At 36.9% G+C, this 19,259-nt stretch overlaps 3 protein-coding genes and 2 pseudogenes across 3 annotated transcripts; 3 read left to right on the top strand and 2 right to left on the bottom strand.

The window, feature by feature from the left end:
* Positions 1-1,954: 1,954 nt before the first annotated feature.
* Positions 1,955-3,230, top strand: LOC144545758 (flavonol 3-sulfotransferase-like). The gene has a single exon (XM_078294301.1). It carries the CDS (start codon positions 1,967-1,969, stop codon positions 3,005-3,007), a length of 1,041 nt encoding a protein of 346 aa, XP_078150427.1. The 5' UTR covers positions 1,955-1,966; the 3' UTR covers positions 3,008-3,230.
* Positions 3,231-5,811: 2,581 nt separating this feature from the next.
* LOC144545502 (flavonol sulfotransferase-like) lies at positions 5,812-6,484 on the top strand (annotated as a pseudogene).
* Positions 6,485-7,820: 1,336 nt separating this feature from the next.
* LOC144545916 (benzyl alcohol O-benzoyltransferase pseudogene) lies at positions 7,821-9,432 on the bottom strand (annotated as a pseudogene).
* Positions 9,433-10,106: 674 nt separating this feature from the next.
* LOC144545501 (benzyl alcohol O-benzoyltransferase-like) lies at positions 10,107-12,405 on the top strand. The gene is made up of 2 exons (XM_078294069.1): positions 10,107-10,573; positions 11,116-12,405. Exons 1-2 carry the CDS (start codon positions 10,133-10,135, stop codon positions 12,055-12,057), a joined length of 1,383 nt encoding a protein of 460 aa, XP_078150195.1. The 5' UTR covers positions 10,107-10,132; the 3' UTR covers positions 12,058-12,405.
* A 2,761-nt stretch (positions 12,406-15,166) lies between these two features.
* On the bottom strand, positions 15,167-18,686 carry PGR3 (proton gradient regulation 3). Its single transcript, XM_078294440.1, has one exon. The coding sequence runs from the start codon at positions 18,559-18,561 to the stop codon at positions 15,286-15,288; it is 3,276 nt and encodes a 1,091-aa protein (XP_078150566.1). The 5' UTR covers positions 18,562-18,686; the 3' UTR covers positions 15,167-15,285.
* Between the last annotated feature and the right edge of the window lie 573 nt (positions 18,687-19,259).

The raw sequence follows: 19,259 nt of genomic DNA, 5'->3' as shown, positions 1-19,259 counted from the left end.
TTTTACCAGAATGGGGTTCAGGCCGGACACGATAATGGGTAATATGAAAACAAACCCTTAACCCGAAAGCTGCCAGCCACGGCCACAACCACATATTGTAGCTGAGATACTGTTGAAAACCAAGAGGATAGAATACTTTTAGGCTTTTAGCCAAGTCAAAATCAATTGGGTGAGATACTGTTGAAAAGCAAAAGGATTAAGTGACTAATCGGGCCTCAGACCCGTTAAGGATATTTTGTAATCATTGACCATTTTTAGGAATAAAAAGAGTTACTAAAATTAGAAAATAAAGCAACACTATCTTTTTTCATTTTTAGATTGTTGAAAATATATAATAGGGGCTATAAAAACCTCCATATTGTAGCTGAGATACCGTTGTAATTGGGGCTATAAAAACCTCCATAGCATCAATAAGAAAATCAGATATGAAATTGTTCAAATCATCACTATTTCTGCAAATTACTTCAATTCACACAAAAATCAACAGATACACATGCTGCAGAATGAGATCACTTATTCTTAAATTGTCCCTATGCTTTCAAAATTTTGTACTGGATATGTGATTGTCAAGAATTACACTGTTACACATACATTTAGGGGTATAATTCAGTTTTTTCTTTTTAAGGTTAGTGGTTTCAAATGCCATTCATACATTTAAACTCATTTATTCTCAAAAATTAATTTAATCTTATTTACCTACACTCTTAATCACTCTATCACCTCATTCCCCATCTTTCTCCATAACCGGATCCGTTAGCCGCGATTCGACAACCGGATTTGCTCACCGCCGTGCTCTGATCGAGATGGGGTAGAGACTCTACGCTCCGAGCTCTCGCCTCCTCTCTCTCCCTCGTTCTCCTCTCCGCTCGAGGAGATAGAAGCGAGAGAGGGAGAAGGGTATCATTGTATCCAGGATGATGCTTAGTAGGAGTCGGAGAGGCGGAAGGGAGCACTAGGCGGCTCGATATAATTCAGTTTGCATTAACATTAGCACACACCGAGGAAGGATGTTTGTTTTAGTGGTCATACTGTACCCTCTGTGAGACAAACCATAGTGCTAATTTGTGCTTTACTGAATTAGTGGGCAGGGAATATAAAGGAAGGTGTGATTCAACACCAGACTAGATGGAAATAAGTGGATCTAGATATGATCACTGTGCAAAGCATTAGAAGGCTAAGAAGATGTGGAAGATATATATAGGGGTACCAAGACAGTACCACTGATGCTGCTGGCATTGAAGTCATGCAAAAATTTGAAATGTCTTTTTGGAACCAGTACTTAGGTATGTTGTGTTTTTGTGAAATGTCTTCTCCAAGGCAATTAAGGGTTCAACTTGAACCAAATACTGAGATACAGTAGTTGGGTATTTTTACAGTTCCCTCATTAAGGTTTTGAGTTTTTGGTACCCTGACACTCTTACCCTTAGTTTGTGTTTTTGGAATACATGTGGGCCACTCTTACCCTTTATTTATTTCCTCCTATATTTGATTTAACTGACGTGTTTTCTGTTTTGGGCCTAAGGCCCAGTAAAAGCTATAACGAACGAAATACTATTTTAATTAATTTATTTTTTGTTGCATTTGAAAGATGTGTAGACCAAAATTTGATACACTGGTATTGGGCTCGGTGTGAAGCCTTTGGCAATTAAAGAAAGATGTGTAGGTACTGTGTCAGATCCATTTATGTTTTGTGTAATATGAATTTGATTCATTGATTGTTGGCATGAACCAACTTCACCGGGCCAGATACATTAAGACCTTACCAAATAAATTAAATAACCAAACCTACTGACTTCTCTATTTTATTTATTATATATCTACTTCCAATATGTTAACTGCGTAGTTAAGTGGCAGCAGCCTATTGGCCTTTAACTGTTCCAAAGTACATGAGTAAGATTAAAGTAAAGAACAATTAACGCTGTAATAAAAGGGGTCCCCTTCAAGAGCTATATAAATATATGTATATATGTATTATCATCTTCACCTCAAATCCTCTCAAAATCTAGAAAGGAAAGTAATGGCAATAGAAGACTCAAACCTAAGATGTCGTCCACATTTTAATTCTGTTCCAGAAATTGAAGAAGTGGATATTATATATAAAGAATTCATTTCTACACTTCCAAAAGAAGAAAGAATGCCGCCATTTACGCTGAGAAAATACCAAGGTTTTTGGTACTCAGAACGGCATCTTCCCGGTGCATTGGCAATGCGAGATACATTCAAGGCTCGTCCCACAGATGTAATCGTAACAAGTTTTATCAAGTCAGGTACCACTTGGCTCAAAGCCCTCACATTCACAATAGTACATCGAAATAAGTACACTTTTTCTAATCACCCTTTGCTTAAACTCAATCCTCATGATTGTGTTCCGATTACTGAACATAGCTACGCTGCACGAGATGAACATTATCTCGAAACCCTTCCTTCTCCTAGAGTTCTAGGAACTCATTTGCCTTACTCACTGCTCCCAGAGAGCATCAAGACAACAAAATGTCCGATCGTTTATATTTGTAGAGAGCCGAAAGATGTCTTAGTTTCCTTTTGGCACAATGCTAACAGTTTTGAATGGATCAAAGAATCATTTCCTTTTACTCAAGCCTTTGAGTCATTTTGCGAGGGCGGAATACCATTTGGTCCTCTCTGGGATCATGTGCTCGGGTATTATACGAAGAGCTTGGAAACTCCTGAGAAAATTTTGTTCCTAAAATACGAGGAGATGATGAAGGACCCAATTGGCAGTGTTATAAGGCTAGCAAACTTCATTGGTTACCCATTCTCTGAGGAGGAGATGAAAAATGGTCGAGTGGAAGAGATCATCGAGTTTTGTAGCTTTAATAAACTCAAAAGCCTTGATGTCAACAAAAATGGAATAGGTGATGTACAAAATGATTACTTCTTTAGAAAAGCAATAGTGGGAGATTGGCAAAACTACATGTCGACCGAGATGGCTAATAAGTTGGATGAAATTATAAAAGAAAAATTACATGATTCTGGTTTCAGCTTTTGAGTGGCAAGCACTAGCTAACGGTGGTATTGGCCATGGAATGTTTTCCTTATCTTTTTTCTAATTTTTTTATTTGTTACCTATATATTTATTTCTCAACAAGTATGATGCGATTCATGTAATTTTCTGTTAGTTTTATATCTGTACCTGAGAGGTAAGATATTTACGATATTATCATATTAAATTTATTTGCATTAGAGTTCTTTTTTTATGATTCTATCTTCATTGTTTTGTTTCCTCAACATAATAACAATATCAATTTGAAATAATTAATTCTGTAGTTTTCTTTACTATTGAAGATAACACATGCATCGTACTAAAAGTTAGTTGAACTTTTATGTATATCCTGTCAAAACCCGATCGATTTGAGTAAAGTAGTCTGACATTTTTACAAATGCACCAAAGCATTAATTACGAATGGTCTAAACATGATTTAGGGAATTATATGTTATGAATTGGAAATCACGATGAACGGTTCGGATCAACTATTTGAATTTTGAAATCGCAAAAATGAGTTATAATGCATTATTTAATATGCTATCTATGGATGCATAACGACGACAGCTCAGCAGCAAGTAAATAAGGGATTTGATTGATGTTGGTTTCAAGCCAACTTCACCGGGCCCAGCCCCATCCACTCTAATAACTTCTCAAATAATAATGCATTATTTAATATGCTATCTATTGATGCATAACGACGACAGCTCAGCAGCAAGTAACTAAGGGATTCGATTGATGTTGGTTTCAGAAGAAATGTACTGATATGGTTAACATTTCAGTGCAAACAATTAAGCACGTCTTTCGGTGACGGGTCAAAATAAGAAAACATTGTCCAATAAATTTTGGGAAAAAAAGGCATTAGATACCCATTATGCATTAGCTACCCATTTTTCAAAATAAGAACAACACTATTGACTGCACAGAAAGTAAAACCGAAAATCAATTAAATTGGAAATAATATTAAGTGCTAGGTGGGCCACACTGGAAAGCAGTAGATCACAATCAATGGAGAGAGATTGATGAGGTTTTGTTTTGTATTTGTTAAATGTTACTTTTTTAATTACCGCTTGTGGATTCTGCATTTAATTCGTTCAGCAAGAAATTATATTGATGTCGGTCTAATTATGAAATCCATTAAATGCAGATACTAATTCGTTCAGCAAGAACAGCTAGCCAACTAACTAATAATTTCATTTCTAATATCGGTTCCTTCATAATCACTTAAAGTTGTTTTTAGTTAAATAATACAATGGGAGTATGGCTACTATGGCATTATTTCAGTCCCAGTGCTACCGACTCTAAAACTCATGAAATAAGCTTCAAACAATGAACTCAATCCGTTTAAACAAATTTAATTTACGAGTGATGAATTTACATGTAAAATTTATAAATTCCCGGTCCAATATATAATTTTCAAGTTTTTTTTTAATCCATTTATTTTTCATTATTTTTTTTTAATTTTGACTTCATACTAAATAAATTCAAAAATTTATAAATTTTGCATGTAAATGCATCACTCGTGAAGTGGACTGGTTTGAACGGTTTGAATTTGTTGTTTCAAACATGTTTGGGGGATTTGGAGTCCATGGCACTTAGACTGACATAATGCTGATGTCATAGTAACAACACACATACAATAGTATATAATGAAATGAGTAGCTAGCTAGCTAGGTTGGTGCTATATATCATAAAGCAAATTCATTTGAAACAGGTTCAAAACGAAAGCTTCCCTTCTGGATCCACATGACTGATCCTTCACTTAACAATAATTCCAAAATTTCCACCATCACTTCCAATGATCCTCTCAAGGATATTGAAGAAGAAGTAAAAATGGTGGCGGTCGGAGAGTCAAAACTAAGATGTCGTCGACTCGTGAAGGACCTTCCAAAAATTGAAAAAGTGGATAGTAAATACAAAGAGATAACTAATTCTTGCGCTTGAAAAAGAAGAAGGGTGGATGACGCCTGTGATGCAAAATTACAAAGGTTTTTCGATGATGGAAGAGATTATTCCAGGCGTTCTGGCAAGGGCGGAACCAAGATTTGGACATAGGGGGCGCTAAATAATATCATTATAAAAAAAGAGTGAGTCTATGGTACTATGCATATTACGATTTGGCACCGTGCTACGGCTCTATATTCGAGTTTTCAAATCCTAACGGTCGATCCGAACTATTCATCTTGTTCTCCATATTAATATGTGTTTGGAGACCAAATTTTACATTTTTTTTAAAAAAATTACTATTTTTTTAGATATTTAGAAAATCACTTGATCTGAAAATTCTGGACCATCCAAAAACAGTGATTTTCAATAAATTTAAAAAAATAGTAAAAAAATTTCAAAAAATATAAAATTTGGTCTCCAAACACATATTAATATGGAGAACAAGATGAACGGTTCGGATTGACCGTTAGAATTTGAAAACTCGAATATAGAGCCGTAGCACGGTGCCAAATCGTAATATGCATAGTACCATAGACTCACTCATAAAAAAATACATGACACAATATAACACAAGATAAGAAAATCCATCACTATTTGATTTCACAAAATATATAATAAATAACTACACCAACAAAGTTTCATGTCTATCAAAATTAAATAAAAACACATAATATTCATATATTTTTATTTAAATTTTTCCCTCTGATTTCCTAAAAGATCAAATGCAGTTAAATTTTTATTTATTAAATATTTTTATAGGGGGGGCTTATATATGTAAAATGAATAATATAATATAATTTATATATACTTGGTAATAAAAAAATTTCAAAGTTGGGGTGGCTTAGCACCCCCAAGGTATAGCTATGTTTCGCCCCTGCGTTCTGGCGATGGAGGATTCTTTCTAGCCTCGCCCGAGTGATGTAATCGTTGAAATTTATATGAAGTCTGGCACCACTTGACTCAATGCCCTCACTTTCACTATAATTAATGCACCGAAACAAGTATCCTTTAAATTTCTCATCTCACCCTTTGCTTATCATGATTATGTTCCATTCATTGAAGTACCTATACTATCCAAGATGATAAACAGTATCTCAAAACCCTTCCTTCTCCTAGAGTTCTTGGAACTCATATACCATACTCAATGCTCCCTGAGAGCATAACAAGTACGACATCAAAATGTCAAATCGTTTATATCTATAGAGAACCAAAAGATGTTGTAGTCTCCCTTTGGCACATGGTCATAAAATTTGAATGGTTTAAGAAATCATTTCCTTTTATCAAGTTTTTGACTTATTTTGTCAGGGTCGAATACCCGGCGGTTCGATTTGGGATCACCTGCTCAAATATTACGTAAAGAGCTTGCATTGCCCTGATAAAATTTTGTTCCTTAAAAATGAGGCAATGATGAAGGACCCTATAGATAGTGTCATGAGGCTAGCAAACTTTGTTGGATGTCCATTTTCTGAGGAAGATGTGAAAAATGGTCTAGTAGAAGAGGCCATATCAGTGAAATTCTTTTATCCTACTATATAGTTTGTCTTTAATTTTTTAGCCCAAATTCATGACCCAGGAGTTTTTTATTCAGATGTTATTAATATATACATAGTAAATAAAACTAGCTAGCTTCAAGCCTGTTCATGTATGAGATCTCATAATTAAATAGATATTTTATCTAATCAAATATATTAAATGAGGAAAGTTGCTGAAATGTTGAGAACTCTAAATAAGAATGCAACAAACATGTACCAGAGAGGAATTACTAATTTACATATTTTATCTATGACGTACGTTTGCTTTGGAGGGGCTTTGGAGTTGGAGAATGAGAGAGAGACGGCTTTGGAGGGGCTTTGGAGTCGGAGAATAAGAGAGAGATGGCTTTGGAGGAGTAGAGAATGAGAGGGAGAGCCGGAGGCGATGGGGAGACCCTCCGGAGAGGGAGAGATGGAGACAGAGAGAGAGACGGAGGAGAGGGAGAGACAGTGAGCGCAAGAGAGATATGGAGAGTTGAGGGTTAAATTTTGGCTAAGTAACCAGAGGTGGGAAATGAAAATAAAAACCCTAGCGCCAAATAAAGTTTTAGGATCGGTTAATTACTAACAACCGATCCAGATTATATCTATTAAAATCGGTTTTATCAAATATCTGATCCTGATGTTTTATTATATTTAATTTGTGTTGTTGAAATGTAATGAAAAAAAAGAGTATTAGGATCGGTTAATTCAAAAAACCGATCCTAAAAACAATCAGGAACAGTTATTTTAAAAGTCTGATCCTAATTGTGCATATATTAGGATCGGTTCTTTATAATAACCGATTATGATAGTATTAGAATCAGTTATTATAAACCGATTCAAATGTGCATACATTAGGATCGATTGTTTATAATAACCGATCCTGATAGTTTTTAGGATCGGTTTTTTGAAATTAACCAATTCAGATAGGCATTAGTATCGGTGTTTGATAATAACCGATCTAGATAGGCCGATCCTAATTCCAGTTTCTCCACTAGTGAACCATGTTCAATTGGAATTGCACATGGGGTATTACAGATGGCCAAACCATATCATTTTGGTTTGACAGCTGGTGTGGGACACCAATTGTGGACCTGTTAAAACTAACATTTATTTTGAGATGTTGTACCTGATGTAATTGTAAACGAACATTTATTTACTGCAAACCTTGGCTGCATCAGTTAAAACTAAAACAAATTGACTTGAGCAATATAATTATGAAACATGTACAATTTGGACTAGCGATTTTTAGCTTTCTAAGCTAGCGATTTTTTATAATAAAAACATGTACAATTTGGACTTGATGAAGCAAGTAAAGCTGTTTACAGAACAAGATTTCTCCAAAATTACACTGTCCAGAGATGAATTTTTCTTTACATATTAATTATACACGAGCATTTACAGAGGATAAACAAGTACGTAACACAGATTAAAAACAAATTACACGGTCCACTCAACCTAATTTGGTGGAATCTAACTTGGCGATGAATTTTCGTGCAAACAAACAAACGCTTGGCGGAGTAACTCCATCAGGTGGAAATGGCTAGGCTTGTTCATAGGCGATTCCGATACAAACCCGTCGATCCGACTGGGAATCGGCTGAGTTTGGGAGCCATGATTAAACTTTCCATCTCTTCTTTAAACCTTGCCATTGCGGGCTCAGGTAAGCACATCGGTACAACCACAACTTCTTCACCGACACTGTTTTTAAAGCTATTGTAGAAGGTCACAACCCAAGATAATAGCTTCGCATCAAACATCCCATCCCCCCAGCCGAAATCGAAGGTCTGAATACCAGAACGGGTCAGATCAGATACCATGAATGTCCTGGCAAGCATAAATGGGGGCCGTTTTCTTTGCACCACCGTATCGGCCAGCGACTGTATGAAATCACTTGATGTGGCCTCTGCCTTTGCTTCCTTGACCAATTTCAATGCATACTCGAGTGGGCTAGAACACAACTTCCCGGCTTTACTAAATGCCACAGCACGTGCAACCGCATTTCCGTAGAAGCCAGTCGGGAGTGGCGGGACCATTTTCTCCCTTGAATTCACCGCGAACAGCACGCGGACTTCAAAGTCTGAATTATAATCTAGTGAAATAGTGCGGCTTCTCCAAATGGCAGCGGTAAGCAGCTCAAATCTGCTAACATGAGACATTGGCTTGAGTGATTGCACATGCTGTCGCAAAGCTGAGATCTCCTTGGGACCAAAGAAGAAGGTTCGGTGCATAAGGTTTGCGGGTGGAGTCTTTAGTATCATGTCATACTCCAATTGAGTTGCATCTTCTATTGGCTCGTACTCCCGGTGTATGTGAGTGGGGACTGGTGGGTCTCGTGCAAGTAGAAGGTGACGGTCCCACACAGGAAGTACACTCGGTTGTTTGGCGCCACGTGCCAACTCGCAGATGACGGTTAGAAATTGCGCAATACCAGGTGCATCTGCGATGATGTGGCATATCTTCACCTCCAAGGTGAACCCACCACATTTAAAGCACGTCACCTGCATATATAGCAATGGCTGGTCGACGACTCCTGGGCCCATGAGCTCTGAATCAAATTTCAGCTGATCAATAAAAGATAATGGCTGTGTAAGCGGGTCTCCTAGGTACTCAAGCGACACATCTGCATCTGCCTCAACAAACATCACACCCTCTCCGATGCAATCTACAACCAGCTTGCCATCGGGCTGTTCCCTCAGCCGGCCAGCGATCGGATAGTAATATACTAGTGCCTTTGCCAGGGTTGCCTTGATGACATTGGCTGGGTCGTTGGCTCCATTGGAGGGATCAGCACGGTATAAATACATGTTTGATGGGTAATATCGCAAACTAGTCTGATCATCGTTGTCTGACAGAGATTTTACCTCATGAGGCGTCGGCTTTGCCGGAGCAATGACCTCCGGCTTTTTACGTTTGACATTGAAAGAAATGTTTGGACGAAGAATAGATGTCATTGAAAAATTGTTGTTTAATTAGTTCAAGGCCCAAGAGATAATAACAGGGATGATCGATTAAGAGGTAGTAAAGTAGGTAGGTGACATTTCACATCAGCTGTCAGATCCATTTATTTATTGTGTCATTATGAATTTGATTGATGTTGGCATCAACCAATTAACTTCACCGGGCCAGATAGGGATGATGAACAAATAATATTTATACAAGAAGCTATAATCTTTTTTCATATCAATGAATATTTATGATATTTTGATTTCTCAATTTATTTATCAGAAGATTGTCATGATAGTAGTGGAGCATCAGAACGATGTGTAGTCGGAGCAATTAACAATTACACGACACAACTTAAAACTTATCCTTCGACAACTTGTAAGATAATGTTTACAATAACTTAATTAACAATACAATATCTTACTATATATCTGGTTTAGATTCGTACCTAACATTGATTCTTTGTTTGAATTTCATATTACATTTAAGACCTTACCAAATAAATTAAATAAACAAACTTCTCTATTTTATTTACTATATATGTACTTCTCTATTTAATAAAGAATTTTTCTTCCCCTCCAACAAATACACAAACTCACAACTACCATTCCAATCATCTCTCTTAATCATTAACCAAAGGCAATCATCTCGATCTCTTAATCATTAACCAAAGGCAAACTTCTCCTCATTATTATCTTTTGGCCTAAACTAAACATTTTTTTCAATGACATCTATTATCCATCCAAACATCAAACGTAGCAAACCGGAGGTCATTGCCCCGGCAAAGCCGACACCACGTGAGGTAAAATCTCTATCAGACATCGATAATCAAGCCGTTTTGCGATATTACACCTCAAACATATATTTATACCGTGCCGATCCTTCCAAAGGGGCCCACAACCCAGCAAATGTCATCAAGACAGCCCTGGCAAAGGCACTGGTGTACTACTATCCAATCGCTGGCCGGCTGAGGGAACAACCCAATGGCAAGCTGGTCGTGGATTGCATTGGAGAAGGGGCAATGTTTGTCGAGGCAGATGCAGATGTGCCGCTTGAGTACCTAGGAGACCCGAATACACAGCCAATACATTTTATTGATCAGCTGCAATTTGATTCAGAACTCATGGGCCCAGGAGTCGTCGACCAGCCATTGCTGTATATTCAGGTGAAAGGCTAGCTGGGTCAGTCTAGAATCAATTATCCTATACATTTCCTGTCTAAAATTTGCTTCTGTATATATGAGACAATTATTTTGCACTTCATTTACCCTTTTTAATTTGGTCCTTTTGAAAGTACAATAAAGACTTACATATTTAATTCCCCATTCCTGAAAAAAAAGTATTTTAGTGTTTACTATGCATGTTGCTTTTATTAATTATATATGATTAACAAATTATTAAAAATGATGAAGCCAACTTTATTTTGACTACACCAATTTAGCTACGTAAGAATTTGCATTTGATCTAGTGGCAAAGATACATATCTTTCATATAAAAGGTTACAGATTCGAAACTCACAAAGTGAGAAAATCTTGTGTAATATAAACAGGGTTTAAAGAAAACTTGTAACTTGGACCTCTATCTTTCATTTCAAGAAATCCAATCTAGCTATATAAAGATATATAGTCAACCCAGAGATTAAAATTATTTCGAAACAAAATTTCAAAAATAGTGATTTCAATATATATATACATGCACACTCGTGCAGGTGACGCGCTTTAAGTGTGGTGGGTTCACCTTGGGGCTGAATATCTGCCACATCATCGCAGACGCGCACGGTCTTGCGCAATTTCTAACTGCTATCAGCGAGTTGGCACGTGGAGCCAAACAACCGAGTGTACTTCCCGTGTGGGACCGTCACCTTATACTTGCACGAGACCCACCAGTCCCCACTCATATACACTGGGAGTACAAGCCAATGGAAGATGCAACTCAAGAGTATGACATGGGACTAAAGACTCCACCCGCAAACCTTGTGCACCGATCCTTCTTCTATGGTCCCAAGGAGATCTCAGCCTTGCGACAGCATGTGCAATCACTCCAGCCAATGTCTCATGTTAGCAGATTTGAGCTCCTTACCGCTGCCATTTGGAGAAGCCGCACTATTTCACTAGATTATAATTCAGACTTTGAAGTCCGCGTGCTGTTCGTGGTGAATTCAAGGCAGAAAATGGTCCCGCCACTCCCGACTGGCTTCTACGGCAATGCATTTGCACGTGCCGCAGCAATTAGTAAAGCCGGGAAGTTATGTTCTAGCCCACTTGACTACGCTTTGAAATTGGTCAAGGAAGCAAAGGCAGAGGCCACATCAAGTGATTTCATACAATCACTGGCAGATACTGTGGCACAAATGGTACAGCCCCGATATATGGTTGCCAGGAAATTCGTGGTATCTGATGTGACCCGTACTGGTATTCACAGTGTTGATTTTGGTTGGGGGAACGGGATGTATGTTGTGAAGCCAGTCTCTTGGGTTTTGACCTTCTACACCAGCTTTAAAAACAGCATCGGTGAAGAAATCCTGGTCGTACCAATGTGCTTACCTGAGCCTGCAATGGCAAGGTTTAAAGAAGAGATGGAAAGTTTAATTTATCCGAAACTCGACCGATTCCAAGTCAGATCGGCCAACTCGTATCGGAATCGGCTATGAACGAGCCTATTATCACCGGAGTTACTCGGCCATGCATTTTTATGTGACTCAGAAAGGAGGAGCTTGAGGAAATTACTTGTACCGGCTTTGAAAATAAAATTGATTAATATGTATTTTAAGTTGTCATTATGAGTGTAATTTCTTGTCTTCACATCAATGTTGGAGTAATTATATTACAAACCAAGTTTTTTTTTTTTTTTAAATAAATCCGACTGTTTAAGTTGATTCTGTCGATTCCATCTTATTCCGATTCCATGATCAAGTAATCAATTAAAGCTTCTGTTTTTTTTTATTATTATAGTTTTTTATAAAAGTAGTCATAATTATATTGCTCAAGTCAATTTGTTTAGTTTTAACTGATGCAGCCAAGGTTTGCAGTAAATAAATGTTGGTTTACAATTACATCAGGTACAACATCTCAGAATATAATAAAGATACACTTTGGCACATGCCATCATTAGAAGCCACCTGTAAATACAACATGATTTGCTTACTTGAAAGTCAACACTTGATAGCCTTCACCAAGATTTAAAAAAAAAAAAAAAAAAAGAAGTTCAAGGATGAACAAGCAGCCATAAGCTTATATACTACATGGCTTGCTATAACTTGTTCACCCAAAATAAAAATTAAAAAAAATTACCATTGGCTTCACACTAATCCACCTTTAGGAAGGAGCCATGCATGCCTATATTAGTTCTCTGTAAAAATTATGTCTTTCCAAATATTTTCATAAAAATATACTTCTATTTTTATATATACTTTTCTTAAAAAGAATTATAATAATATACTTAACACTCAAAATAATTATAAAATTGTATCTCACCCTAAAGTTTTGCTCCATTTCATTAACAATCTTGGCTCCGCCATTAATTTTAAAAACCTTATGCCTTGCACTCTTACTTGTGTGATTGCTTCCTCATTTTATCAATCACAACTCCATTATATCAAATTTAGTCTTGGTGTTCAGTCAGTTATATATTAAAATTGCATCGACAATTTGTGACATGTAGTGTGTGGCTATTTCAGCTCTTGCCCATTTATCTCTAACAATCAAACGGTGGTAGAGCTGCTCCAAATTGAAACCTCCAAACGAACGAGATTGGCAGCCATTTTCTGAATTGTTTGAAATCTGGAAGAGGCTCGAGGAAAAATTCAGCCTTTCAACGCCACTACAAGAATGAGAGAGTATCCATGAGAATAAAATTGACTTTCTGTGAGGTATACCGACAGAAAGGAGGAATGGGATTACACTGGTCTAATAAAACTCTTAAGACAATTTCATTCCACTGTCTGATAAAAGCATGAAAAACTTTATAAGTAACAGGAAGGGTATGATGGGAAAATATAAATTTTCTTAATATATAGATGTGGGTAATTAATTTTATGGGTAAATAGAAAAAAATAACAAGAGTTAAGGGATATATTAAATATAAAGATAAATAATAAATTGAAGAACTCTTTGAGGGTACATAGAAAATTAACCTTTTAGAAAAATATCAGTCTTCTAATTGATTGGTTGCCGATCGAGGACAAGTGAATTATTTTCCTACTTCTGATGCTTGCACAAAAAATATGCTCCATATATTTGATAGATGTGTGTGTGTACACACACTTTCACCATTTAACCTGAACAAAATAATGTGTTCACATATCAATTCGAACTCATTCCTTCCCTCAACTCCGTCATTATTTATTTAAAAAAATACGAGCATATTTTCCAATTTTTTTAATTCAGTTAAAATTATTAATAAATTCGTTTGTTTGAAAATTAGGCATAATTTCTATTTAAAGTTCAGAAATTTAAAAAAAAATCGGAACAAATTAAGAAGTCTGTTTTGTAATCTCAAAATAAACCAATTATTTTAGTTATGGGTCTGGCCTGTTTAAGAAATTTGCTTCTTATTTTTTTTTTATTTTGATTCTATTTAGCCCGTTGCCACTTTGGGATTTTGATAAATTATAAGGCCCAGCCCCCTCTTGGGCCTAGTTATGTTTTTCTTATTTCTCAACTAAAAAAAATTGTTGGTACTTGATACTGGTACAAACAGCAAAAGACAGTATACAATCACAAAAAAAAAAATGAAGTAACAATAATAAACATTATATTAAACATTACTAAAAGTGGGCAACTTTTCCTCCATCACAAAGGCAACAGCAAATCAGCAATACAGATTTTCATTCTGGTATTATCTAATATTATCATAAAATTCTTCCAGAAGTGCCCTTTTCAAAATCCTCTCAGAATAGTGTAAAATCATCACAAGCATTAACTTAGAAATAATCCCTATAACATGAACATGCTGGTCAAGAATAAACATATACAAGATCATATATTGTAAAAGTTAAAATAAAGTAAAAGGATTGCTGTTAGAAGTTACAATTCCTACTCTGTTAGTGGTGGCAATGAGTTTGGTCAGATATATATATTAGATTTTGATATTATATATTTTTATGGAAAAATTGGTTATTTGCCACTCCAAAACTTTCAAATTGTAAAAATATTATCCCGAAATTTGAAATTGTAATAATGCCACTCTAAAACTCATTAATTTGTAATTTTGCCACTTCAAATAATTAATGACTAAAATACCCTTCTTTCTTCTCCTCCTCTTCTCTTGCCATGGAGAAATACTAACCATTTTCACAATTAGTTCCTATGACAACGATGGACCAAATAATTTGAAATTTTAAATTTCGCCATGGCACGAGAAGAAGAGAAGAAGGGAGGGTATTTTGGTCATTAATTATTTGGAGTGGTAAAATTACAAATTAATAAAGTTTAGAGTGGCATTATTACAATTTCAAATTTCGGAATGGCATTTTTACAATATGAAGGTTTTGGAGTGGCAAATAACCAATTTTTCCTATTTTTATGGGCTAATTTGTAATTTAGTCTCTATATTCATTGTTAAGAAACCAAAAACAGCATAACTAAGTTGGGTCAGCTCCAGTTTGTTATCGAACTCTTTAACTCAGACCCACAACCCGTTAACCCTTCGAATCAAGACATAGGTTGACACATCAGATCGGGCAAGAATTGTCACCAAGCCAATATTCAACCAAGAAATGCCTTACTGAAACAGATTATACTCAGATCAGATGATGAATCTTTGAAAAGAAACTGGAAATTTTCCTTTTATTTTTGACAGTCAAAATACAACTATGTTTCAAAAAAATTTAAACCCTGTACAACAACTAGATCAAAAAAACAGTGTATAAACATCTGTTTCATACCATAGCTAGGTTAGGAAGCTGTTGATATGTACCCCAATTCGGTTCACAGCCTTGAATCCGCATCTGCTTGTATATCTCATAAGCTTCTTCGATCCGATCCAAAGACCCGTACCCGTTAATAAGCGAATTGTAGGTGAATACAGTTGGTTTGAACCCTCTTTTTTGCAATTCTTCGAACATCTCCATTGCATCAGTAAGCCGACCTGATTTCCCGAGATAGTGAATCAATGTATTATATGTATACAAATCTGGTGAAATCCCTCTCTCTTTCATTTCATTTAACAAGGTCATGGCCTCATCTAGCTGTCGTGATAACCCAAACCCGTTTATCATTAGGTTATAGACATATATATCGGGTTCAAGACCCATTAACCCGATTTGATTGAAATAATAGAGAGCCTCGTTTGTTCTCCCCACTCTGCAGAGTATATCTATTAGAATAGTATAGGATTGAAGATCAGGTTTAATTCCCTCTTTTTCCATCCTTTTGAAAACATACCAGGCTTTATCAATTGAACCCGATTTTCTGAACCCGCTAAGGAGAATGTTGTAAATCGCACAATTGGGTTTACACCCGGTAGCTACCATCTCATCGAATAAATTCTCAGCCTCCTCATATTGACCTGATTCCATAAGCCCATCGATCAACGGGCCATACGTGCAAGGTGTAGGCATGAAATCCTCTTCGATCAACTTATTGTAAAAGGCAAAGGCTTGATTGAGATTTCCCGATTTGACGAGGTTAGAAATGATAATGTTGTAAACCACAATGTTAATTTCACATCCTCGAAATTTCATATCCTCATATAACTCCAGCATTTCATCGATCTTCATTGATTTCCCGAGAGTGTCTAATAGAGCATTGTACGTGCAAACATCAGGGGTACAACCGGCATTTTTCATATCCGCTAACACGTCACGTGCCATAGCAATTAAATTTGATTCAAGGAGGCCGTTAATAAGTGAACTGTATGATTCGGTTGATGGAAAGATAGCGTACCTCTTGAAGCGGTAAAATAATTTGTGAGCAAGTAGGGGTCTCTTTTGCTTGCAAATGCTCCTGATCAAAGGACCCAAAAAGAAATCAAATCCATATATACCCTTTCTCACGCCTATTACAGCAAGACGTATTGATTTCTCAACCCCGGCCTTGTTGATTATTCCTTCAAATAGATTCACCAAGAGGGACTTATTTTTAATTCCATTTTTTCTGAGGATGTTTTCGGAAAATATCCTCATCGTCTCACCTACAAGCCCCATTCTAACAAAAACAGGAATCACAGTACAGAAAATTGCGAAATCGGGCTGCAAAACCTTTCTCATTTGATAGAAAAGCCAGAATGCAGTATCATATCTATCCTCTTTAATCAAACCATATATCACAGTATTATAAGAGAGAAGGTCTGGTATGCAGTCCCCTCTCTCAGACATTTCGTAGAACACCTTCACTGCATGGTCAACCTCGCCGTTTTTACACAAACAATCAATAAATGTGTTGTAAGTTATAATATCAGGAGAGCAACTTGGGATTTTTTGAACCGAACGCATATCTTCAAATAGGATTGTAGCCTCTTTCACTTTCCCTTCTTTCCCTAAACCGGCTATTAGTGCATTATAGGTTGAAACGATCGGTTTGAGACCTAGTTTTTCCTTCATAGTATTGAAAATTTGCCAAGCCTCCTGTTCCCGTCCCGCTTTGTAAAGCGTGCTGATTATAGAATTAACTGTGAGTGTATTAGGCTGGCACCCACTTTGGAGCATTTCCTCGAACAGTTTCATTGCTATGTCGGTTTTACCTGCCCTGTTGCAACACTTGATCATCATGTTGTAAGTAATCGAATCTGGGCTGGACCCGATTGCACGCAATTCTTGTACAATCTTTTTGGCCTGAGTAAGCATCCCAGACTCAGCCAGACCCGTCAAACATGCATTGCACGCAATTGTATTTGGTGCAATTCCTCTCTCTTTCATGGCATTATAAATATCAAGAGCTCGGCCGTGGTCTCCCGATTTACCATAAAAATCAATAAATAATACATATGAGTGAACAGTCGGTTTCGGGCCATGAGTTTCCATACGACCAAAAAGCCACCGAGCTCTTTCTACCTCGTTATTTCCAAGAAGGCCATTAATTAGGTTGTTGTATGTATAATCATTCGGTGAAATGCCTTTCTCTTGCATGTAATCAAGCATAGAAAATGCATCTTCTATCTTACCAGTTTTACACAAGGCATCAATATAAGTAGTATAAGAGACCACATCAGGTTTATACCCGTCAGATATCATCGCATCCCAGAAAGCCTGAACAGAATGGAGATCTCCATTTTCTCCGAATTCATCAAGTAAAGTGTTATATGCCACCAAATCAGGCTTCCAATCCATTTTTTTCATCTCCCAAAACAACCCCTTTGCTTCCTCAGCCCGACCCGCTTTGCACAAAATCTCTATAAGAACCGTGTATGCAACTACATCTGGTTTACAGCCCTTATCTGCCATTTTACGAAAAACCATACAAGCAAGATCGGTTTCACCGGCTTGGCCTAGGATTTTAAGGCAAATTGTAAAAGTGTAGACATTCGGCTTGAGACCGAAACCCTCCATATCATGCATAAGCTTCATCACTGTTTCAGTATCTCTCCTCTTCCCCAATTCTGACAAGAGAGTAGAATAGGTCTTATGAGTAGGGATAATTTTTGCATCAGAAACCATACAATCATATACCTCAACCGCTTGCCTGACGAACCCTGATCGAAGAAGGAAATATATCAATCCATTATATGAGTAAGGGTTTAGGATAAAGCCGGCATCTTTCATCCTCTGAAGTGCAAATGGCGCTGCCTTGAGACCACCTTTTATGGATAAACCCTTGAAAATAGATAAAAATGTTGCCGAGCTACGGTTAACAACCATCTTTTGCATTAAATCAAACACCTCAGCCATCTCAGAAATCTTCCCATGGGTTTGCAACAGTTCAAGCATGTAATTGCACGACTCGGTCGTATGAACCTTCTTCGGTTGCTCGGCCATTGATCTGAAGACAGACAAAGCTTCAATTGGGTCGGGAATTGACCGGAGCAGTGGGACCACATTGTCAGAATTCACCTCAAACCGCCGCAGTTTGTCCCCGAATTGTTCACTGTAATAGTTCGCCGTGCACAGCCGCCACCGACCTGATTTGGGTTTGTTGGGTTTTAAGCGGCGCGTGAGAAATTTGGAAGGAGAAGATCTGAAAGGCGGGAGCTTTAAATCAGTGAAAGAACAGAGCTCCATGGTATGGTACAGTTGTTGTAAATATGGATGTAAACGAGGTTATAATGGCATAAAAAAATGGGGTTTTCACATATTTTTCTTCTCTTCTTCGCTGCGAGTAGTAACTTTGTTACTATAAGAGCTGCTGCTTAGTCGAGAGGGACGGAGATATCGAGATTAGATTTTTTTTCTCTCTTTTTTGTTTTGAAGTTAAAAACCGTAAACTGGAATTTGTATCCTCTGAGTTAACTCAAATTTTGATTTAAGATCATGACCGTCCGATTTGATCCGGATTTTGATCAAACGGTAATATGAATTAACTCAAACGGTGCGTTGGTTCAGAGGAAGGAATATGTGGTGGTGGTTGTCCGGCAACAAAAATCTAGGCCCATAAAAGCCCATAAAGCCTGCACCAGAAAATTTCTAGGAATTGGTCATTGGTTGGGAAGATAGTTTTTTGTTTTGAGAAAATTTGCAGTGTTCGCATGTAAATGTTAGAAATAGTCAATTTTTTTATCAAAATATCACAATATTCAATATCCCCATACAAATTTAATATTATTTCTTCTATCCCCTTCTAACTATTTAACATTATATTTAATTATTTTATAATTCAAATTGACTAATATACCCTCAAATTTTAACTGGACATGTCCATTTCATGCCTATCACAGTGAGAACTCACACGCCATTGCTGAGGATGGTTTTCTAATCTCTCT

The sequence above is a fragment of the Carex rostrata genome, chromosome 28, assembly GCF_964058835.1.
Source record: "Carex rostrata chromosome 28, lpCarRost1.2, whole genome shotgun sequence".
Lineage (NCBI taxonomy): Eukaryota > Viridiplantae > Streptophyta > Magnoliopsida > Poales > Cyperaceae > Carex > Carex rostrata.
The sequence above is the reverse complement of the archived record's forward strand: the minus strand, read 5'-3'. Positions and strand labels throughout refer to the sequence as shown.